This window comes from Prionailurus bengalensis, chromosome X (assembly GCF_016509475.1).
Source record: "Prionailurus bengalensis isolate Pbe53 chromosome X, Fcat_Pben_1.1_paternal_pri, whole genome shotgun sequence".
NCBI classification, from domain to species: Eukaryota; Metazoa; Chordata; class Mammalia; order Carnivora; family Felidae; genus Prionailurus; species Prionailurus bengalensis.
Genome location: NC_057361.1, coordinates 43,910,233 through 43,934,630, shown reverse-complemented (window position 1 = coordinate 43,934,630; position 24,398 = coordinate 43,910,233). Strand labels below are relative to the sequence as shown.

At 41.2% G+C, this 24,398-nt stretch overlaps 1 protein-coding gene across 1 annotated transcript in view; it reads left to right on the top strand.

Moving 5' to 3' along the window:
• Positions 1-23,436, top strand: part of DGKK (diacylglycerol kinase kappa) — a 163,653-nt gene extending 140,217 nt beyond the window's left edge. Inside the window, exons 15-28 of the mRNA XM_043570257.1 lie at positions 1,504-1,723; positions 3,355-3,459; positions 3,898-3,994; positions 5,532-5,639; positions 10,526-10,622; positions 10,899-11,006; positions 11,637-11,750; positions 12,093-12,227; positions 13,385-13,545; positions 14,090-14,231; positions 16,166-16,252; positions 19,834-19,944; positions 21,336-21,463; positions 22,562-23,436. Of these exons, the coding sequence (XP_043426192.1) occupies positions 1,504-1,723; positions 3,355-3,459; positions 3,898-3,994; positions 5,532-5,639; positions 10,526-10,622; positions 10,899-11,006; positions 11,637-11,750; positions 12,093-12,227; positions 13,385-13,545; positions 14,090-14,231; positions 16,166-16,252; positions 19,834-19,944; positions 21,336-21,463; positions 22,562-22,634 (1,686 nt within the window). The 3' untranslated portion in view covers positions 22,635-23,436. The remainder of the gene's footprint in view (positions 1-1,503; positions 1,724-3,354; positions 3,460-3,897; positions 3,995-5,531; positions 5,640-10,525; positions 10,623-10,898; positions 11,007-11,636; positions 11,751-12,092; positions 12,228-13,384; positions 13,546-14,089; positions 14,232-16,165; positions 16,253-19,833; positions 19,945-21,335; positions 21,464-22,561) is intronic.
• The last annotated feature ends 962 nt before the right edge of the window (positions 23,437-24,398 follow it).

Below are 24,398 nucleotides of genomic sequence, written 5' to 3'. Positions count from 1 at the left end.
AAAGCCAAATGTTATGGGGGTTTGTCTTCTCAGTGTGTGTCCCCTGTACCTGGGGTGCCTTGTGTGGTGTCTTCTCTCCCTTCTCTGTACTTTGGTGTCCTTCCAACCTGCATAGTCTCACAGGTCATTTTGGTTCCCAACCATGTCTCTGCCCTTCCTCCAACTGTCAATGTGGCCTCTTCTCTATGATTAGCTGTGGATAATCTGTTCTGCTGGTCTTTGGGTCATCTTCTGCATTATTTACACTGATGTGGCTGTTATGTAGGTGTATCCATGGGATGAGGTGATCTTAGGATCCTCCTACTCTGCCATCTCCCTGGAAGTCCCAGGGCCCCCTTTTTAATGACAAACAAATGTGAAGGCACCTGAGTGGCTCAGTCAATTAAGTGTCCAACTCTAGATTTCGGCTCAAGTCATGAGCTCACAGGTTTGTGAGTTCAAGACCCGTATGGTGCTCTGAGTGTGGAGTCTGCTTGGGATCCTTTCCCTCTCTCTCTCCTCTCCCTTGTGCTCTCTCTCTCTCTCAAAATAAATAAATAAACTTAAGAAAAGGAAATGTGCCTTTCACTGGGTATTGTAAAAGAAAGGGAACGAGAAGAGGCTGGTATGCCTCCATTATGGGAGAAGTCTGACCTCATCAAACTTCCATCTCACCAAATGAAGAGTGGCATTATGCATGCTAATACATGTACCATGTACCTAAGCATATGCCAAGCATCTGCTTACACATAGACACAAGTGTACACCAAGCATGTATGCACATGGTTGTATACTAGAACATACATGAAAATATGTACAAATACATGCTAGAAATACACCCACATTAACCTCTATAATAACCTCTAAATAATAACCTCTGTATAACAGCCTCTCTATAATAACAACAGCACCAATAGTTAACTTATATAACACTTACACTATGCCAGGAAATGTTTAAGGATTTTTAATGCATTAATTTATTTAATCTTCACAACTGCCCTAGAATATAAAAGCACATAGAGGTTAAGTAACTTGCCTCAGGTCACAAACTATTAAGTGATGGAGCTGGAAATCAAGCCATAATCACTGAATGCAGTCCCCAAACATATGTATATACCAAGGCAGACACTAGACACCCATGCAGAGGTACACCCACATCCATAGGAGCATGCCCATAGAAACGCCAATCCAGTAATTTTTCTCTTTCCTCAAGTTTGCCACATTACATATCATTTTACAGGCCAGTCTGACATGAGAAAAACTTGGCAATATACATTGATGCCTGTAGCTGCTCAAAAGCAAACGATATCTGTTTGATACCCTAGCACCCTTTGGCTATCTCATCACATCTACCAAGTACTTCTTTCCTCAAACTTTTATCTCCTCACATTCAACTTTCTATGCTCAGGGTTCCTGGGCAACTACTATCTCTCCCCACCTCTCACATACCACCCAGTTCCTTATTCTGTCCTTTCAAGCACTAACCTCTCATAACAATGCCCTGTCCCCTTCATCATTACACAGAGCGACATAATGTATGACAAGCTCAGTGCCCTGATTGATATCCTGGCTGAGGAGGCAGCAGTTGAGAAAAGTGCTACAGTATGTGCAGACAGTGGAAAGGCAGATGGAAAGCCCTTCATCCCTCAAATAGACCACATAGCCAAGTGCAAGTTGGAGCTGGCCACAAAGGCCCAGAATCTCCAGAAATCCTTGAAGCTCATCATATTCCAAGTTGAACAAGGTAAGGGTCCCAGAGTTGTAGCAATTGAGGTAAAGAGAAGGCTCCAGTGGATGGTTTACTGGTCTCCCTCACTCTGGGCACTCCGGGTCTTCTATTTGACTCCACTGCCAAAACTTGACTAGATTCTGTATTCATATAGTATTCAAAGTCAGTCTTCAGACTGATAATTTGAAAAACCTCAGTCCTAATAAGCTGTCTCTTTGGCTCCTCCTACCTCCCAGACACTCAATCCTTGCAACTCATTTATTTTTGGAACTAACACTCATCCTAAACAATTACAGCTCCCAAGAGGTCTGGCTCAAAGCTCTGTCAGCTTCCACCACCAGCCATGGAATTTTTTTCCACCTATTCCTGTTTCCTTCCAATCCATAAGCCTGTGACTATTTTAAAAAGAAAATAGTGTTCATCTCTGCATGTCTTATATAGTATTAATCAGGCACAAGGGCCCTGAGAGTGGTCCTGGGATCTCTGGCATTGACTGCCATTTCCCACAACTCATGACATCTGTAAGCTTCCAACTCAGTATGAAAACTCTTGAAACTCCTCCAACTTCTTAATTTAACATTTTGGCTCCCACTTCTACCCACAATGCTTCCTTGAAAAACATATCAGAAAATGGTATAAGACCATGTGTTCTTGAACTGGTGGAGTTGAGAAGTCCACATAGCAATGAAGTCCCTTGGATGGCCTCTGACTTTTAGCCATGGCACTTTCTCCTGCCTTGGTTCCTTTAGTTACAGCCTCAGCAAGTTTCCAAAAAAGAAGGAAAATCTCCATTATGCACTGGGAATGAAGTAAACAGCTTGTTTGCCTCTATTTCTGTAGTTAAGTTTCCAAGTGGGGATGTACCCATAATCTTATCACAACTAACTCTCAGTCTCCTCCATGAACATATAAGTCAGATTTAGAGGTGCAGCTTGTGGCCATGGGACAGAGAAAGGCACATCTAGTAGAATAGGGATTGAACCTATGAGGTTTGGCACAGGCTGAGCATCTGAGCCATACAACATATACGCTGGTGAAAGGAAGGAGGCTTCTCAAATATTCTTGTAATGGGTGAAACATTTGGATGAAAGAATGGCATGGTCCTAGAGGCTCAAGTCTGGAAAACAGTCCTGTGAGTAAATGTATTAACAAAGATGATAATGGAGGTAGAAGAGCAGAGGGTTTTCCACCTTTCTCCCTCTGCCCCTGGCTCTGAGCTTCTACTCACACCACATTTACTGAGTGGCAGAAAAAGAGTAACCAGTAAAATAGAGAAAGCTCAAGTATGGATATGAAGAGACATGGGGGCAACACTGTAAGAAAGCTAAGACTACAAACAGCATTATGGAGGAGAGGAGATGGTCAGATGGGGGTCTCTACTGGCATTAACTAAACGAAAGAAATGCTTAAGAAAAGTTCAACAAATGTGACCAATCCTCCTTCCTTTATTTCTTCCTCCTTCCTTCCCTCCTTCTCTCCTTCTCTCCCTCCCTCGTTCTCTCCTTTTCTCTCTCCCTCCTTTCCTACCTTGCTCTCTCCCTCCCTTCCTACCTTGATCTCTCCCTCCCTCCCTCTCATCTTTCCTTCCTACCTTGCTTCCTCCCTCTCTCCTTCCTTCCTTTTTTCCTTCCACTTTTTCTCTGTAGTTCTTGATGAGCAAAGCCGTCAGACAATATCGGTTAAGAACTTTACTTCAACTTTCTTCCTAGAAGATGACTTAAAAGACATTAGCCTGATGAGCCCAAGACACCGTAAGGATCTTTCTCTCCTTCTCTTATTCTATCCTTTATCACTGTTTTCTAGTTCCCATGGAATTAAGATGTGTTTTCATGCATCTTTCTTTAGCCATAATCCTACTCTGTGGTAGATATCTCTCCCTATGTCCTAGAAACTTCACAGTATAAGATCCCATGCCAATGTCCAGAAGTAATGACCTCTTTAAGTACTTTGAAAAGGCTGGCCTGATGAAACCCAAGATTTGAAGCAAGCAACCCAACCTTACTGTTCTCTCAGAGGAAGTCCCTGTTCATCTAAGATGATCCCTCTTTGGAATGAGAACCTTGATTATAATCTAAGAGAAAGTCATTGAGTTTGACCATGGTTCCACAGAGAAAATAGGGTGAAATGCAAGTGGGGGGAAGGGCTTCCTTGTTTGTATCTGACACCAAGGTGACATCTTTTGTGTCTAGGTTCCCATCATGGCACTTTGTCTTCTATATCTTCTCTCAAAAGTGAAGACCTAGACAACCTCAATTTGGAGCACTTATATTTCACACCTGAAACTATGTAAGTATTTAGCCCTACCACCATTTTATGACTTTTCCTTTCTCTGGTTAAGAGTAGCCTAAGGATATTGAGTCAAATCCTGACTCTACTTACTAGTTGTGTGACCTTACACAAGTAATTCAACCAATCTGAACCTAAATTTTCTCATGTATAAGATGAAGATAATTGTAGAACTAGCCACATAGGCTTCTTGTGTTTATTCAGTTTATATACACATAGTACTTGCATTGAACAGTGCTTAGCATCCACAGTTAAGTACTATATGTGTTAACATAATTATTGTTATTCTTATTGTAAATACTTGATAAATATTAGCTGTTGTTATTGCAAAGGACCTGTTTTTCCATTGTTGCCTTTAACAATAAATAATTGGAGACACTAAAAAATAAGTGATCATTTAGGGGGCTAGATAGGAAATCTAAAAACATCTGTATTACTAGCCCTACCTCTTTAAAATATTCCCAGGAGCCTAGTTCCACCACATTTACTCATTTTGAGTTTCACTAAGAACAGTTTGGACATCACTTGGAGAAACTCCAATCTATGGACTGCAGCTGAGGGAGGCAAATCTCATGTGAGAGATGTGGGGTCAGTTTAGTATCAAATAAAAATGTATCTATGAGTAACTAAACTGTATTCATTTTCAGTTGCTCAAAAGAAGGACACAGTTGGCAGTTATTTAAGTTAACTGCAGCTTCTCATTTGTTCCTATCTCCAACCCCCACTCCCCTCTATTTCATTATTGGCTTATGCTCATGTCTGAGGTCTCATGGACCTACCTTATGAGCTTTGATCAGTGGTATGCTGCCAAATGTTTAACAACTAGCTCTCTGGGGGGGAAATCCTGATTTATTCCTGGTGCAAACCCTCCCACCATGGCCTATTTCAAGCTACTGATATAATTCCATTGAATGCAGAGTTGGGACATAATAGGCACAATCAGCTTATATGAGCTGGTACTAACTGGCTTTAGCACATTACTGGTTTTGATGTTGACACCCAAGGTGGTTGCAGAAGAATCAAGAAACTGGTTGGCTTTGGTTGTATATATATCTACCCTCTTTCATCAGTCTTTTCCCTCAAATGTGTGGTCACTTTGACCTTTGATGTGAAAGTGGTACAAAGGAGTTCAGACATCTCTGAAAACGGTAGTACAGACTTTACTTTCATCATACATTTTTATCTGAGATACTTATTCTTTATGGGAATAAGTCAATGACTATTTCCCTTTATTATATGTGAATAAAATATTGGCCACTCATATCTAAGGGCCTCCAAGGATGATTTCTTTATTATGAGTTTCAATCCCACTGAATCCTCCCAACTTCTGGGTTCCCTCTCTTAAAGCTAACAAGCTAATTGTTAACATAATAGGGTATTTGTATATGCCTGTCAAGAGCATAAAGTCTTGTGCCCAATGTAAGGGAGGCCTCCCTCAGTGGTTTTCAGTTATATAGATGAAGCCTCCAGCCTAATGATAATGGCACTTCTTTCCTGCACCAATGTCTGTCCTCTTCTTCCCTTTGGTGAATTTAAGACGCTTCAAAGAAAGGTGTGTCATGAACAACTATTTTGGAATTGGACTGGATGCTAAAATTTCTCTGGAATTCAACACCAGAAGAGATGAACACCCAGAACAATACAAGTAAGGAAAAGAAACTCCCCTCCCTATATCCAAACACACAATCATAATATACACATATCCTCCTACATCCCCTAACTTCCAGACAAGAAAGAGAAAGAAAGAGGTTCTTTGGAAGTAAAACACATTGGTCCCAACGTTGGCCTAGTGTGATGGCTTGCCCCAAATGTTGACCTGGTTTGTGATGACTCTGCACTGGTATCCTGAACTTGGAGCTGCCTACAGAGTTTAGACCTATAGATTGCTGTGTAACACAGCTCATGGTGTTACTATTATTGAAAGCAGATTACATTGACTATTCAGCAAATTTCCTACCTTTGTTCTGTATGTGAGAGCTTCACCAGGTCCTAGGAATGGCTTAAGTCTGTTTTTGCTTGGCAAGGCTGCAAATTATCAAAGATTTCCCTACTAGTTCTTGGTGTCCCTAATCTGGTCCCCCTGGACCCACTGATTTTACCTTATCTGGTGTTAGCTTACTTGTCACCTTTTGGTACTTTTGTACTACAGACATACCTAAATGCAGCTTCAGAGTTTTTGTAAATTGAAACCTCAAGTAAAAAAAAAGCATGCCTCCTCCCACCACCCCTGCCATCTGCCACCAGAACCTCTTTCTCAGAGCAGACATGGGCTGAGGAACAAGCACTTTATCAGATACGTGCTTTGCAAATAGTGTTTTCCAGTTGCTTGTCTTTTTTATGACTCATTTTATAGTAAACATTTTTAAATAGGTATGCATAGATGTATATAGGAAAAGATTTATAATTATAAGACAATGTTACCAGTGATTATTTCATAGAGATTCAGTTGCAGGGTAATTTTGCTTTCTACTTTATATATTTCTTTTTTAATTATTGAAATATAATTGACATGCAATGTTATATTAGTTTCAGGTGTACAACATATTGATTCAACAATTCTATAATTTGCTCAATGCTCACCAGGATAAATGTAGTTACCATTTGTCACTACACAATGTTATTAAAATATTACTGACTCTATTGCCTATGTTGTACACTTCATCTCTGTGACTTATTTGTTTTATAATTAGAAGTTTGTACCTCTTAATCCCCTTTATCTGTTTTGCTCATCTTCCCACCCACATCTGCCTCTGTAAACCACCAGTTTATGTTCTGTATTTGTGAATCTTTTTTGGCTTTGTTTTGTTTTTATTTTTTAAATATTTATTTATTTATTTATTTATTTATTTATTTATTTATTTATTTTTGAGAGAGAGAGAGAGAGAGAGAGAGAGAGAGAAAGCAAAAGCCAGGAAGAGGCAGAGAGAGAAGGAGACACAGAATCTGAAGCAGACTCCAGGCTCTGAGCTGTCAGTGCAGAACCTGATGTGGGGCTTGAACCTACAAACCATGAGATCATTACCCAAGCTGAAGTCAGAAACTTAACCAATGAGCCACCCAAGCACCCCTATTTTGTTTTTATATTCCACATACAAGTGAAATTATACAGTATTTGTCTTTCTCCGTCTGACTTATTTCACTTAGCATAATACCCTCTGAGTCCATCCATGTGGTTGCAAATGGCAAGATTTAATTCTGTTGCTTGTCTTTTTTTGTTGTTTATCTTTTAATTTTCTCAGTAGTATCGTTTGAAATACAAACGTTTAAAATTTGATGAGTTCCAACTGATCAAGTTTTTTCTTTTATGGACCATGCTTTTGATGCCACATCTAAAAAAGTTTTGCCTAACCTAAAGTATCAAAAATTTGCTCCTAAGTTTTTCCCAAAATTTGTGTTGTTTTTGCTCTTACATTTAAGTCTATGATCTTATTTCAGTTAGTTTTTGTGTATGGTGTGAGGTAAGGGTCTAGGTTCATCTTTTTGCACATGAATATCCAATTACCATATCACCAGTTTTGAAGCTATCCTTTCCCCCAAGGAATTGCGTTAGCACATTTGTCAAAAATAAATTGATCATAAATGTAAGGTATTTTTCCCCTAAACTCTCACTTCTGTTCCAATATTCTATATGTCTAGCTTCACACGATCTTTATAACTGTAGCTTTATAATAAGTTTTGGAATTGGGAGATGAAAGTCCTCCAACTTTGTTCTTCTTCAGAATTGTTTTGGTTGTTCTAGGTATTTTGAATTTCCATATGACTGAACTCCGATTTTTATAAATGAGAAAACTAGATTGCCCAGAGAACTTATGGTTTCAAAGAGAGCCCAAGTAATTTTGTGCTAGCTTTCTTGCATTTCAAGACTCATGCTTTGTAGTGACTCATCGTGGCTCTACTTTAAAAGCTCATAGTAGGGCACCTGAGTGGCTCAGTCAATTGAGTGTCCAACTCTTGATTTCAGCTCAGGTCATGATCCCAGGGTCATGGGATCAAGCCCCATGTCAGGCTCTGCACTGAGCATGGAACCTGTTTAAGATTCTCTCTCTCTCTCTCTCTCTCTCTCTCTGTGTGTGTGTGTGTGTGTGTGTGTGTGTGTCTCCTCTGCCCCTCTCCCTCACTCATGCTCTCTTTCTCTCTCTAAAATTAAAAAAAATAAAAAGAAAAGTTTATAGTAAACTCTATCCAACATTTATAGTGATTGTAAGTCCCCTGCCCGTTTTTATCAGATATCCTATAGTCAGTAGAACCCTGTCTTTCCCACCTCCTCCCCAAGTCTCCCAATATCCTTTGGCTGTCCCACATTCTCTCCACTGGCTCCTCCTTTATAATCTGCCTAGTAAGCTTAGCCCTATTCTATAGCACTGAATTAAGGGCTTGATATACAGGTCTTGGAAATCCCTCCATTTTCCCAGAAAGGTTACGCTTCAAATATATGGCAGTATAAGAGTCACATGTTTATAATGAAATTGATCCCAAGCAGCTGAAATTTTATGCTCCTGGAATGGCACTTTCCAGGCTAGCTGGTGTGTATAAACCAGTTACGCTCATGGCTTTTTATGAGTATTGCTTTCTGAATATAGCCTATCTCTTCCAAGTCTGAGCTAATATCAACATCAAGGAAAATCAGCAAATTGGGGGGATGCTGGGGCTTCCAGGGTGCCCAAGAACCCGTTTCAGCAGGTGTTTGCATAGGGATACCCTTTATATTATCCTAGCATCCCCTCTTGTGTTCAGTTACCATTTGACATGACTCCTCTCTATAAGAAGGCACTTGAAGGGGCGCCTGGGTGGCGCAGTCGGTTAAGCGTCCGACTTCAGCCAGGTCACGATCTCGCGGTCCGTGAGTTCCAGCCCCGCATCGGGCTCTGTGCTGACAGCTCAGAGCCTGGAGCCTGTTTCAGATTCTGTGTCTCCCTCTCTCTCTGCCCCTCACCCGTTCATGCTCTGTCTCTCTCTGTCCCAAAAATAAACGTTGAGAAGGCACTTGAAGATGGTTCTGGCACAAATATAGACACATAGATCAATGGAACAGAATAGAGAGCCCAGAAATAAACCCACAATTATATGGTCAATTAATCTACAACCAAGGAGGTGTGAATATGCAATAGGAAAAATTCTCTTCAACAAATTATTCTGGGAAAACTGTACAACTACATGCAAATGAATGAAACTGGACCGTTTTCTTACAGCATACAAAACAATAAACTAAAAATGGATTAAAGACCTAAATGTGAGACTTGAAACCATAAAAATCCTAAAAGAGAGCACAGGACAATAATTTCTCTGACATAGTCTATAGCAACATCTTTATAGATATGTCTCCTCTGGCAAGGAAAACAAAAGGAAAAATAAACTATTGGGACTACATCAAAATAAAAGCTTTTGCACAGCAAGGGAAAAAATCAACAAAACAAAAAAGACAACCTACTCAATGGGAGAAGATATTTGCCAATGATATACCCAATAAGGGGTCAGTATCCAAAATATATAAATAATTTATGCAGCTCAACACAAGAAAAACAAATAATCCAGTTAAAATGGGCAGAAGATGTGAATAGACATTTCTGCAAAGAACACATCCAGATGTCCAACAGACACATGAAAAGACGTTCAATATTATTAATCATCAGGGAAATGCAAATCAAAACATCATCACCACCTCATACCTATCAGAATGGCTAAAATGAACTACACAAGAAACAGGTGTTGGCAAGGAAGTGGAAAGAAAGGAACGCTCTTTCACTTTTGGTGGAATGCAAACTGGTTCAACCACTTGGAAAACAGTTTGGAGGTACCTCAAAAAATTAAATAGAATTACCATATGATCCATTAAGTCCACTATTGTATATTTACCCAAAGAAAATGAAAACACTAATCCAAAAAGATATATGCACTCCTATGTTTATTACAGCATTATTTACAACAGCCAAAATATGGAAGCAACCCAAGTGTCCATCCATAGACGAATGGATAGAGAAGATGTGTATGGGGTGTGTGTGTGTGTGTGTGTGTGTGTGTGTGTGTGTGTATGTGTGTGTAATGGAATATTAGCTATAAAAAAGAATGAAATCTTGACATTTGCAATAACATGGATGGATCTAGAGAGTATAATACGAAGTGAAATAAGTCAGAGAAAGACAAATACCATATTATTTCACTCATACGTGGAATTTAAGAAATTTAAGAAAACAAATGAACAAAGAAAAAAGAGACAAACCAAAAAAACAGATTCTTAGGTATAGAGAACATACTGATGGCTACCAAAGGGGAGGTTGGGGGGTCAGGATGGATGTAATAGGTGATGGGGATTGAAGATGAGACCTGAGTAATGTATAGAATTGTTGAATCACTATATTGTACACCTGAAACTAATATAACACTGTATGTTAATTATACTTCAATTTTTAAAAACTTTTTTAAAAAGGAAGGCACTTGAAGAATAAGATGGTGTCTCCTCTTGCTTTTGTTCATTCATTTATCTTTATATTATTCAACCTCTGACTATCTTTCTCTACCTTTATCTCTCCATAGTAGCCGCCTAAAGAACAAGATGTGGTATGGCCTTCTGGGAAGCAAGGAACTTTTGCAGCGCTCTTATAGGAAACTAGAAGAACGAATACACCTGGAGGTGAGTGCAAAAAGAGGGCAATACTTCCTGGACATGGAGAAAGGAAATCTCATTACTTTGGGAACCAACTTTCCACTATATCTTTTGTTCTTCCCAAGCTTTAACTCTGATCCTCCCTCGCAACTCAAGGGAGGAAGGCATGAGGATAGATTTCCATTTTATGGATTAGAAAATGATAGCATGAAGAGAAAACAGAGCCCTCCCCCCATATCTGTAAATGTCCCTTCATACTGGTATCTGAAGGGCCAACCAATGAGAACTACTCTTTTCTTTCAGTGTGATGGAGAAGCCATCTCCTTGCCAAACCTGCAAGGCATCGTAGTGCTCAACATTACCAGCTATGCTGGGGGTGTCAACTTTTGGGGCAGCAGCACAGCAACCACAGTGAGTATGGAACAAGGATCAGGGAAGGAAAAGGCTTAACCTCTCTAAGGTCTCTCATAAAGGGTAGCTGCACTGACTGGTGTAGGAAGTAGATACTGAGGAAATAGGAGGTAGACTGGGAACATTTATTAGCCCAGATATATGATCAGGGCCTTTGTAAAAGGCAATTACCATTCCAGAATCAACCAAAGACCTCAGGATCAAACCAATTCTTAATTTTGCCCAGACTTCAAATTTTCTACTCCTAGGCCTGCCTGAAAGATCTTTGAAAGATTTCTCTCTTTTCCAAGGAGTTCTGTCAATAAAACCTCCTGGGAAATTTGCCATGGCCCCTTTTCTCTGAGCTCACCCAAGGTTATCAGGACAGTGGGACTCGCCTTGGGGATTTATGATGCTAGATTGGACATCGAGGAACCAGCTAAGAGTTGTGATCTCAAAAGGGGCTAAAAATTATGATCTTAGTGCCCTTTTCCCAGATTGGCTTCCTGACCTCATCTCTCCCCTTTTAATATGTAGTTTTTCTACTCTTCATGAGCTAGAAAAATTCTCACCAGGATCCTTAAAAGCATATGTGCTTGTGATAGGTAAGGGGTCTCTCAAGGGTGGAATGACACAGTTTTTCCTCCTCAGGAATATGAGGCTCCTGCAATAGATGATGGGAAGCTGGAGGTAGTGGCTATCTTTGGCTCCGTACAAATGGCAATGTCCCGTATCATTAACCTGCATCATCATCGTATTGCCCAGGTAGGCAGGGGCTGGGTAGGCATCAGAAAAAGGCTGGGCTTTGTGGCTACAACTTAGAATGTGGAGTACTCCCACGAATTAACTAGGTGTAAGAGTGCCAGGGTAGAGGGAAATTATTTGGTGGGTGGGAAGGTGCTGGCTAAGATTGGAAACAGAGTTTGTGGGGACCAAAAGGAGCAAAAAGCCCATAGGAAACAGATGTTTTTCCCTGAGATAATCTGATTCACATCCTTGCCAGTCCTGCTTCAGATACACATTAAGGCCATTACTGTGGGATTATCAGATTGGTCTGTAGCGGTTACCTCATTTTTCTCCCCCATTCTCCCTCATCTTCTCTGGCAGTGCCGTGAGGTGATGATAACTATTGATGGTGAAGAAGGTATCCCAGTTCAGGTGGATGGGGAGGCCTGGGTTCAGAGGCCAGGACTTATCAAGATCAGATACAAGAATGCCGCCCAAATGTTGACAAGAGATCGGGTAAGAAAGAAAGTCTCATCTTTCTCCTACATTGTCTCATCTACAGCTATCACTTGAGTATTGAATACTTCCATCAAGCAGAATTCCTCAAAGGGAGGTCTGCATGCCAATTATATCAGAGTCACCTTGGGTGCTTATTAGAAATGCACATTCCTGGGTCCCACACCAAACCCACTGAATCAGAATGGGGGTGGGTAGTTCCTGGGAACTGCATTTTTAAACAAGCTCTCTGAGACATTCTGCTATATACTGACATTTGCAAACCACTATCCAAAAGAACAGAGTGAGACAAGGAGCTCCCTCCTTTGGTTTTGGACAGTTATTCTGCTCCCTCTACTGCACAGAGTGCTAAAGTTAAAGTGCTAAAGAAATCTTCAACAAGAGATTCTTCATTGAATATGGTCTTTAGGTTCCTCTAAGTTTCAAAATGCTGCATTCACAAACGTCACCCATTTAAGTCAAAGCATCTAAAGCTAGAAAGAAGACATTAATGATCAGATATTCAGTACTTAGAGGCTTTCTTCCACTCTAACCTGTGAACAGCCCATAGAAACAGTAATAGAGAGGGGAGGGGATGTCTAGTTTACAAACTGCCTATTTTGTGCTAGTCACATGTAGTCTCTCAGGTACTCCCAACAATCCTATGAGGTAGATACTCTTATTTCCATTTTACAGGTGATGAAAATGAAAACCAGAAATGTTAAGTAATATGTGCTGAAGGTCACATAACCAGTAAATGATGAAGCATAATTCAAAATTAAACTAGATATGTCTGGCTCTAAAATCCGTCACAACATGTGGGGCCTAGATTTGGCAAAGAAGGGAGCATGAAAGGTGTTCCACTGTCTTATGATTGTGATGCCCTCATATAAGAGCTTCTGGAAGGTTAACATCTATCTGACTGAAGCATGTTGTCTCAAGATGCAGCACAGTAACAACAACAACAACAAAATTTAATAGTGCCTAGTAGGAAAAAGTAAAATGAAGTAAAATGAAGGATAGATGTGGATGTGTGTAGATGAGTGTATAGCAGAATGGATGGGGTCATCTTTCTCCTTTACCCACCATACCCACAAATATAAGACTCACAACCAGATCTGCCATGTACCCTCTTAGCTATAGCAATCACCAGGATATGCCACCATCTTCATTTCCAGGACTTTGAGAACTCAATGAAAATGTGGGAGTACAAACATAGTGAAATTCAAGCTGCCTCTCAACCCCAACTGGACTCCCAGGAATCTCAGGATAGCCTCTCTGATGAAGAGTATGCCCAGATGCAGCACTTAGTTCAGCTTGCAGAAAACCTCATCAGCAAGTAAGTAGACTGACCCAAATACAGGGCTGGGAATCCCAAGAACAGATAGGGACACTTGTCTGTGTTGGCTACTAGAGAGCCTGGCCTAAGAAAGGAGTCTTTTCCAGAGCCCTGAAGATTGAAAAGGACCCTGACAATCTAGGCAGAAAATAGTCTTTGGCTTAGCAATAAGCCAGCTTGAACCTCTCCCTTTAGCCCCAGAGATGAGCTTTGATCTCCTGCTACCTCAGGCCCAATAAGACTAAGAATACTTATCCTTGCCCTTAAATATCAGGAGGGCCCCAGAGTTCTTGGAGTCAGCTACCCTTCTCTAGCCTGGTCTCCCACTCGCCCAAAGCATCCAGCACCTAATTCAGGTGAGACAAGGATCAAAAAAGACAAATACCTAGAGAAGAACAGAAACATTTTCTGGCATAGTTGCCTACCCAACTCGAATACCCAGGGCTCTCATTTCTATCCTCAGCTCACCTCTCACCAGCACCCCACGTCAGAAGTTTGTTTTTAGAATTTCCAGACCCATTTATCTGTTTTTGCTTTATTACAGACTTACTGACCTGAGCAAGGTCCACCAGCATGTGTCTGTCCTCATGGATTCTGTGAATGCCAGTACTAACATCCTGAATGACATATTTTACAGCCAAGACAGTGGCAATGAGGCAGGTGCAGCTTCCTGCATTCCCAATGAGGTAAGAAAGGAAGGGGCAGATGAAGAAAAGGAGTCAAACCAAATAGGTAAGAAGGTGAAAGTGAAGGAAAGTGAGCCAGAGGCTGGGTGGAGAAACTGGGCAAATGATATGGCAGGAAACTGGTCTATAGAGTGGAAGGGAGGGCAGGTATTCCTTGGCTTGTTACAGGTCCAGAATGGCTGGGCGGGGAGGGAGAGGAATCCCATAGCAGATTTCATCAGCCTGAGAACTAGCCCTCTTCCTGATAGCTATCAACCACACTGGCCTCAGGGAAGAAATAGCCAATAGATAGAGAGAAACTTGGCATTGGCACTTCCTCATCTCTGGTGGATCCCTGTATAACCTGTTAAGGCAATGCCTGTCGTTGAAACCTGAGCTCCAGGCTGCCCTTGGTTTCCCTCTTGAAGGTAAGGTCCAGATTAGGATACTTGGTGTTAAATGTACCATCCCACGACTTTACCCATTACTGGGAGATTTAAGTGATTCTTTTAAAAAGTAACTTTAATGCTAGACAATATAAAAGGGCCATATATAGGATCAGGGCCTCTTGAAATGTGGATTACCTATTTATTTTAGGCCATATCTTAGTTGGTGGAGGCCTGGAACTCAAAGCCTGGAGTTTCTTTTATTTATTTTTTTCCTAATGAGCAAGTGATTTGTTTGAAAAGTTTATTTGATTTAAGCTACTAGAGAATTCTCCAATTATTCTGATTTTTACTTTATACTACATCTTTCATTTTAAAAAGACATGATCAGTAAATTTAGGTTTTTTGTTTTGTTTTGGTTTTACATTTCAGTAATTTGGCCACATTAAAATTTAAAGTAGGTTTTATAATTTGTTTTTGAGTGTATCTGTTTTCTTAGACATAATGTAAATTCTTGGTAGAGATTTTTCTTATGCTTATTTTAATTTACCACCACTTCTTTACACTCAAGAAGTCAAAGAATCACTTGCATACAATAAATTTGGACCCTTAAGTGATGCTACTATTAAGCTGAATATTTTTCACACTCATGAAGCTATAATGAATGAATTGGGAAATCTACCACCCTTCTCTTCTGATTTAAAGAATGCTATAAATTATCATTAGTTGATAGAATTTCAAGTGAATCTTCAGGTGCCTATATATTTGAAAAATTAAAACAATTGGTGGAAAACATTAATTAACAAAAATTTAATTGTCAAAAGTAATACAGATTATGTAATATTTCAGTACATATTTATATCAGAAGTAAATTTATATTCAGGCAGCTTAATTTAAAATTTTAAAATAATTATGTTATTTTGCATTTTTATAATCTACAGGAAGTGATGCATTTATTTTTCAATTCCAAAAGTAAAATAAACCTGAACTTGAAATATTCTAAGTTAATCTCCTTTTGATAGGCTTCTGTATTTTTTTGTAGAAACACAAAAGTGGACTTTTCAGACAGCAGAATGTTTTAGTACCACATTTTATACTATGCGTATAAAGTAATAAATAGCTAGCTTTTGCATATCCTGTGAAGAGAATAAGCCTGGAGTTTCAAAAAGGAATGGTTGGAAACAACCGCACCTACCATGGGGAAGGTGATTGTAGTATATCAGCAACAAGTAGCATCAGATTTACTCTCTGGTTTACATACTTCCTATTTACTATATCCACAGCACTTGATCAATGGTGCCAAATGCCAAGGTGTGCTGCACCACTTCGTAGGACATACCAATAAAGCTGTACCAGTGGTTGACACCTCTGGTTCTGTCAGTTCTGATTGGTTGATGCCCATGCTATACTAGTTGTACTATATTTTGAAAATTACTTTTTCACCTACAGCCACATCCTACTAGCTAGCCTTCTCCTACTTTCCTACAGAGAAGCCAGCTGCATGCTTACTAACCAACTCCCCTGTCTTTGTCCTTTCCCTTCCGTTCTTTTCCTTTCTCTTCCTCTCAGACTCTAAGCAGAAACGATGCAGTAGATGTTACATTTAGTCTTAAAGGGCTCTACAATGACACCAAAGCTTTCCTGGATGAAAACTTGGTGAGTGGAGGGGGTTGGAATAAGGGAGGGCAAAGTATCCCATCTGAAGATGGTCATGTTCTATGCTTGGTTCCAGAGTATTGGAAGAAATGTAGGAACATTTTGGCCAGATGCTTACCCTGGAAGTCCCTGATGTGTCATCCTCACCCAGGATTGTCATTGATTGTATCAGTTCACAGGTTATGCTAAACGATAGGGACTACCATATCCTTGAAAAAAAAAAGTCTCTCCTTCTCTGACACGTCTCCTGGGTCCAGACCAAGCCAATCAAAAGTAGGGTGTTCTCATCATACATAACACAGCTTCAGTAGAAAAGGGTGAGCTCTTTTGAGTTGCTTTAAATCTTCCAAGTTTCCAAATACATTTGTCACCATGTGGGAAATTCAAGGTTCAAATCCAAAATCTGCCACTTACTAACTGTATTAGTTTCCTAAGGCTGATGTACCAAAGTACTGAAACCTGGGTAACTTAAAACAACAGAAATTTATTGTCTAATAGTTTTGGAGACAATCAAGGTGTCAGCAGGGCCATATTCCCTCTGAAAACTGTAGGCAAATCCTTCCTTGCCCTTTCCTACCTTCTGGTGACTGGCTGGCAATCTTTGATGTTCCTTGGCTTGTAGATGCATTACAATCCTTCATCTTTATATGGTATTTTCCCTGTGTCTCTGTCTTCACATGACCATCTTCTTATAAGGACACCAGTCACACTGGATCAGGGCCTACCCCACTCCAGTGTGACCTCACTGCAATGACCCTATTTCCAAATAAGGTCATATTCTGAGGTACTGGGGGCTAGGATTTCAACACATCTTTCTTGCGGGGAGGGAGACACAGTTGAATACATAACACTAGCTGTGTGAAGTAACATCACATCTCTGGGTCTCAGTTTCCCTACCTATAAAATAGTAATTGTAATCTCTACCTCTCCAGGTTGTGAAAATTAAATTAACTGTTGTATATTAAGTACATAGCTAGCCTGGAACCTAGTACCAGCCTGATAGATGGTACATTTTTATTAGTGTTAGGAAAAATGGACTGACACTCAGTTTTTGAGCTATAAGAATAGTTGAATGTTTCTTATAATGCAAAGCCCATAGGCTTTGAGTGTGCTCACGAGTGTGCTCTGATGAGTCAACTGATCGTGACCACCCCATTTTTGGGTTGGCTGCTAAAGCCCTGAGGCAGGTGCTGTTCTTGCTTCTTATCTAATTAAGGTTTATTTGAAGAGAGGCTTCTGAGTTGATATTGAAAGAAGTGCATCCACTTCCCCTTTTCCATTTGCACATCTAATTGGCACACTGCACAGGTGGCAGTGTGGCTAAGGCAATCAGGCCAGGCTGTCCTAGCATCTGAGCCCAAGCTAGAATCTTTCAGCCTTAAGCAACAGCAACAGAAGTGCATTCTATACATAGGCAGAGCTCAATGGCCTTTCCAGTCTGAGCAGCAGGAAATATGAGAGCTTGGCCTCTCATTGCCACTCAGGCTTTCTTGAAGCTCATGGCATGAAAATTGGTTTGTGCCAGCCAATAACCCAAATTGAGAATATACCACACTTAACACAGGTTAAAGGCCTGATAATGACCACACACACATTACACACATCTAAATGAGACCAGGGGACAGGCAGCAGCTAAGAATGTCCACATATCTCCAGAAAGACTATGTCAGAGGTGGCATGGAAATAAAGCTTATTTCATTTTGGTGTTGTTATTCTTCCCCTTGAAGAAAGAGGGCAGTAAGGAGCTCAGTGTTGGCAGAGTGATGTAGACTTATGATGAAGTAAATCCCACCCAGTAACTCCCACTTTCTTTATTTGGCAACCTCACTTATGCTATGTATGGCCAGTGATGTGTTAGAATAGGAACTAAGAAATAAGCAACAAAGTCCTCTGAGTCACTTTGCACATTTACCTCAGAGAAAATTCCTGGACAATGTCTCCAATACAGCCAGACGGATAGGAAAATAGAGCATGAGATTCAGTCCCACCAACCTACAATATTTTGAGCCTGAGTCTCTGGATGCTAAATAGGAAGTCATTAGGAAGCCATTTTATTATTCTCCTGTTAAGATTAGAAATCATTTTCCAAGGTCCCAAATCCCTATTTCTTCTCTGTGGCTTTGGGTTGACTACCAAACCCCTTTTGAGCATTGCTGGTAAGTATGCCCCTATGGACTCCCTGCCCCTTCTCCCTTACCTTGAAGTGATAGCCATTTCTACCTGACACCTCCTATCCCCCATCCCACTGCCATCTGCATACACATGTCCCATGCATCTGGGCTACTCTGTACTGTCCTAAATCATTACTTGTAAAGCAAACACAAAAGATTATTTGTTATCACTGACTTGTTTCTCTCTCATATCCCATCCTGATGGACCATAATCTCCAACCCCATCCCCCACCTATTCACCTGCCCCTCATTTGTGACAGTGGGCAAGGCTCTGTTTGTGGCTGGAGGATCAAGTGGCCCATGCACAGCTAGAACCCACATAAATGCCAGATTGAAAGTAAAGTATATGACAGGGAGGAGAGGTGAGGCCAAGTTAGGTGGGCTGGAAAGCATGTCCGGGCTGATGATAGTAACATGCATCTATTCTCCGAGCTCACTAAGGGAAATTATTTCAACTATGTTGCTAGTCTATGACTTGGTTCTTCTAAATTGGAGATGGTCCCAGAAGAATTTGTTTTAACTCTCCATAGACTCTAAAGTGTTCATCCAGTGGGTTCTGTGGGTTGTTAGGGAATGCTTAAGCTTTGTTTGCTGAACCTATGGGAAAAGCCATCTGGATCTCATTTCTTAATTACGAACAGTGACTAGCTGGGGGCTAAAGCACAGCTTGGGGAGGCAGACCTTCTCCGCCAGAAAGGGAAAATTTGAGCCAGTCTCTCTCTAGCCTTCTCCTTGCTTCACAAAGTAGCCTTTAAATTGCGGTGACTGTGTAATAAAGATTCCCCTCAGCATCTGACCACCCCACATATCCTTTCTGGAAGTGTGGTGTATAGGGTGGGCTACAGAGTTAAACATATCTGAGTTTCTGTCTAGCTATGTGATCTTGATCACCAAACTTCTTTGAGTCTGCTTTCTTGCCTATAAAATAAGAATAGTACCTTGTAAGGTATTATAAAGTTATTGGAAAGATAGAATATCATGTAGGCATAATGCCTGACATACAGCATGTGTTAGAAATTGGTAGCTGTTATTTAGGGGGACACTTTGATGTCTCCAGGGATTTGAGGGTCAGGGATAAGACCTTTGTTCTGGATCCTAAGCTGTAGGAGTATAATTCAAATGTTCATTGGTACTGATCAAAGGACCTCTCTGCTTGCCAGACTGTGAGCAAGCCCAGACCCAAGGAAATCACCACAATATGGTTGTTTCCTGGATCTCCCTATTGAGAAAGTAAAGAGCTAGCTACACTTTCTATTGACCCCATGACCAAAGGATATACAAGTGCTACCCAAAGAAATACCCTGTGGTCTCATGGCCACTAGCAGGGACTGGGAGTGTGGGAGACAGCCAGAGTTTATGAATACAGGGTGTTAGGAGTTGGACACCCACTCATTTTCCTGTCTTTGCCAGCTGAGAAGTGCTGAGGATGAAACCACACTGCAAACTACCCTGGATACCATGAATAAGGAGTTTCAAAAGCTATCTGAGATCAACTGGATGAATCCAATCCTTGTTTCAGAGGTGTGTTAACTGGGGATTAGGAAATAATGAGGAAGAGGGATTCTTCCTTGGTTCCCTCCTTTCCAGTGTGGACCAGGAGGACATGGTGACTGATGTAGCAAAAGGCGTCCAAGTAGTGGCTTTCAGCTTGAGCTTAAAGGAGCCTCCTCCACCCATCTCCTCATCATAAGCATACAGGACATAGTGGAAAGCACACTGAAAACTAGATGACCTTGTGTAAATAACCAAAAAGAAGAACTATTCTGTGGCAGGGGGTTATTGGGAAAGAATAAGCAAGATTGTTTTTTTCTATGCTGTTCTCTGGTCATAATTCCCCCTCCCTGCCCAATACCTGCTACTAGGAATTAGATTTCATCTGGCACATACAATTATGACTAATACCAGTTGTGTGCATCCAACATTTGTTCTAAGTGGTTGGTGCCCAGGCTATATGGTGGTTAAAACACCTCTCTCTCTGCTACTTCCTGTCCCTCCCACTCAGGGAGCATAGCAGGCTCTCTCAGTGCCTTCCCTTAGCAGGTGTATGGCTTGAAAGAAAATCAAGCATGGCAGCAGTGGCTACAATATAGCTGTGAGGATGCTGTCATTTTTAGAGAGATCAGGAAAAAGAGGAAGACAGGTTTATACTCTTCTTCTAATGGAGAGGATTGGAGGTATAAATATCTTGAGAAGAAAATCCCAAAGTTTCTTGGAATGTGTTTGGCTGAACTTTCTGGCAACAAAGTTAACCTGGGAATTATGCTTTATTACAACTAGTAGTAAAATAAGTACACTTTAGCAGGAGTGAGAGGACTAGGAGGCTAGGCTGGAATTAAAGATGATCTGTACAGCAGAGAATCCACATTCATAATTAAGAGCTATGTGTGGAGAACACTCTTTGCATTCCAGACAAGGAAGCAGGTGGCCTGTGAGGCAGGTTCTTCCATATATGAAGGTATTTGGCCAAGAAGTATGTTGCAGCTCACCAAACCATATGTATGGAAGAAGGGGTGCCTTTTTCTAATTCATGCAGAGGTGCCATATGAGCTCGCAGTTCTCCTAGCAAGCTCACCCTTCCAATCCCTATCCAAATGACCTCAGGCAAAATATTTTACCTCTCTGAGCCATTGCTTCCTCATTTCTAAAATAGTGATGAAAATATCCACCTTGAAGGTTGTTTGGGGACTTAGAGTATTTATTAAAGCACTTAGCAAGGCACCTGGCATAGAGTAGGATCTTGGTAAAGATCATTTGCCTTCTTAGGGGATGGGACTAGTTTCCAATGCCTGGATAGATAGCAAATCCGTCTGCTTTCTGCAGTCATCCTTGTTCAGCAACTTGCCAGGTCTCTAGGAATTGTTTCTGAATGTTAGGCAACTAATGTTGACCTTCCTCTTGCTGTGGTTTCCCAGGAAAAATCTTCAGACACTGACAGCAGAAGCATCAAGTTGAAAGTTAAGTTCCCCACATTGGGGAAGAAGAAGGTAGAAGAGGGAGACAAGCCTAAATCAGGCCAAGGAGTCCAGGGTTTTATTGGTAAGTGCCCCCCACAGGCATAGGGGTCATGAAGACTTTCCCAGAAGCTTGGGAACCTCCCAGGGACCTAAATCTCCCATTAGAAATATTCACGGGTATGGTGGTAATGGAGGAGGAGACGGACTGGGAGCCAACCTTAGGCAATGCCAAGCAGCCTCTTAGACAAAGTGTGAGTTAAAAAGTGATATTGACACTGGCAGTGGGACAACCTGAGAAGTAACCATGCTGTGGTCTCTGTGATACAGACAGCTGAAGAGAAAGATGGGAACAGGCAGTTACTTTTCTCCTTGACCCATTCCTGTGCTTGGTCAATAAAGTATGGCAAAATAGTCATACTGAGATCGCTCTCACAGTCAAATACAGCTACAAGCTTTTGGTTGTGCTCCAGAAAGCAGTATTGTTTGATATGGTTTGGGGGTGTCAGTGCTGGGCACCTACAAGGTGAAGAGTAGTTTCTGTGACCAATCTAAACCTATTCATCTGTAAATCCCTGGAAATGCAAGTTTACTATATTTTATCATTTGAATTTTGGTTTCACCCCTTCTTCAGAGTTGGACTTAAGTGTTATTGATATGTCAGTGGGGCTCAAAAGAAGGTTCTAGAGTTGTCAGTTATGCCAATTCTGATGTCAGTGGTCTTTCCTAAATTTGGAGCCTAGACAACCTGAAAGCTTGAAAGATATACCAATAATGGACATGAAAGGGTGGCTGTTTGTTTGTTTTTGAGGAAATGAGAGTCTGCACAGATGCCAAGAGAGAATTTCTTGGATCAAGCTATGTTTTCTCAGGTTTGGTCTAACTGGGTTGATTTCCTAAGAATCTGCCAGTTGGAGCCCATGGTGTTTGAGAGTCTTTCTGAAAACTCTGAAGGGGTCAATAGCAGTTCCATGGATTATCAGGTTCTGAGAACGCATCCCATTTGTGTTTGCCACACATGGTTTCAGCTAGTATTTTTAGATGGTTCAGAGCCAGTTGGTACAATAGGAACAAACCAGTCTGTCTCCTAACAGACTCTTGTTGGGCCTCTTTAGGGTCCACACATTTGGGTATCTGGCAATGTGCTAACCTCATTATTTGTATACTTGTTTTTTCTCTAAAGGAAGTTTGTGGCATCGCAGAAATCATGAAGATGAAGCAAAAGATGATGATCCTCCAACATCAAGATTTCAACTGTAGTCCTTAAAATCTGGAAGGAGAACTCACAATGTTTAGAATTCTACAAAACTCTCAAAACCTCAATACAGGCTAGACTAAATTATTTCGGAACAAACATGAGCACCACCAAGAAAGAGTCTCCAATTCTTTACACCAATGCTTTTCCTGGACTCAATCAGGTCTCCTTAGAGGTTTACATTTTCTTATTGGCCAAAGATTCTTGTTCCGAGTTGTCTTGTTCAGTTCTCCTCTGTGCATCTTGAGCAACTACAGTGTTTAATTGGGATAAGCTCATTATGAATGGCCTGGGATCTACAAAGGATTCAAGAAAGTTCACTTGTTCAGGGAATTTGGGAATGGTCTTCTCTGATGAGCAGAGAAACTGTTGATACCAGGGAATGAGTGAAAGAAAGAAATACTCTCAGGGAGATAAGGAGAGGGGTGAGGCCAGCCAGGCTTGGTTGTTTCTCCCCTAGTTCCTGCCAGTTGCAATTTGTAACTTTAGGAGGCATCTTCTAGTTGGCTTATTAAGATGAGCCTACTAGGTCCTGGGGGCTTGTCCACTTGCCTGTTACAATTACCATGTGAAATCTTTTCTTGTAGACATGGTGACTGCATTCTCTGAAAACTCTTTGTGTTTTTCCATGTGTGCATGTACGTCTTTGCACATGTCCAGGTGGTGCTCTGGTGGCTGGGTGGGCCCACTGGTTGGAACTCACCTCAATGGCAACCATACAGGATCCCCTGCTACTGCCTTGATCCTAGCCTGCATGCCTCCATGGAGTGTTTGCCTGCATTCTTGCTGGGTTTTTTAACTAAATGTTTTGCCGCTGTGCTGCAGTATAGATTATGTACAGAGACATAAAGATGTATATATATATATTTTAAAGAACTGAAAGTACAACTCGACCTCTAAGTGACCCTATACTTTACTGTGCTAACCCAGGAATCCTTCCCCACCTTGATCCCACCCGAATTCCCATAACCATACACCCATATACACGCCTCTACCAACTTCCCTAGTTCTTGGTGGAGCTTCTAATATTTTGGTGCATTTTCAGCATCTTAGAAGTGGCTGGGATCTATAGTCCAGCTGATTCTGATGACCCCCTTCCATAAAATTCTGAGCCAGGCCACAGAAGGGGGAACAAAAACATCAATGCCCTAGAGAAGGGGCTAAGCTGGCATGCTGCCTTGTTTGCTCTATTTGTCCTGGACTCTACATCAGCAACTGCCCCAAACTGTACTGTCCCCTTCCCCAGTAAAGACTATATGGAGCAACCAGGCCTTGAGCTCTGTGACTTAGATGCCTAAGCTAGGGACTTCCTGACAAGTCACAGCCTAGGCCTTCCCCACAAGCTCCATCTTGGCCTGAGTCTTCTGGACAGGCTGTTGGGTCAGTCCCCAAATCACCTTCAAATCTCCCATCTTGCTCCTTTCCCTTGAGTACAAATGGACATTCAGAGTGATCAGAAACAACACGGGCCTGGGAAAATGGAGGCTAAAAGCCTCTGCTTCTCCCATGGTTCCTCCAAATTTCTCATGGGAACAAACTAGGCAAAAGTTGCTCCAAATCCCAATTAGCATTTTTTGAATGCCTGCACCCGGTCAGGCAAATCTAATCAAACTCATTGTCCAGAGAGGTTCTCTCTGGTCTTCCTTGTATTCCCATCCCCATCCCCTTCAACTCATACTTTTGGTAAGTGTCCCTTCCCACTTATAAAGAGAAAGCCAGAAAACTGGCCTTTCCCCACTTCTCAAACAGCGTGCTCAATTACCTGACTC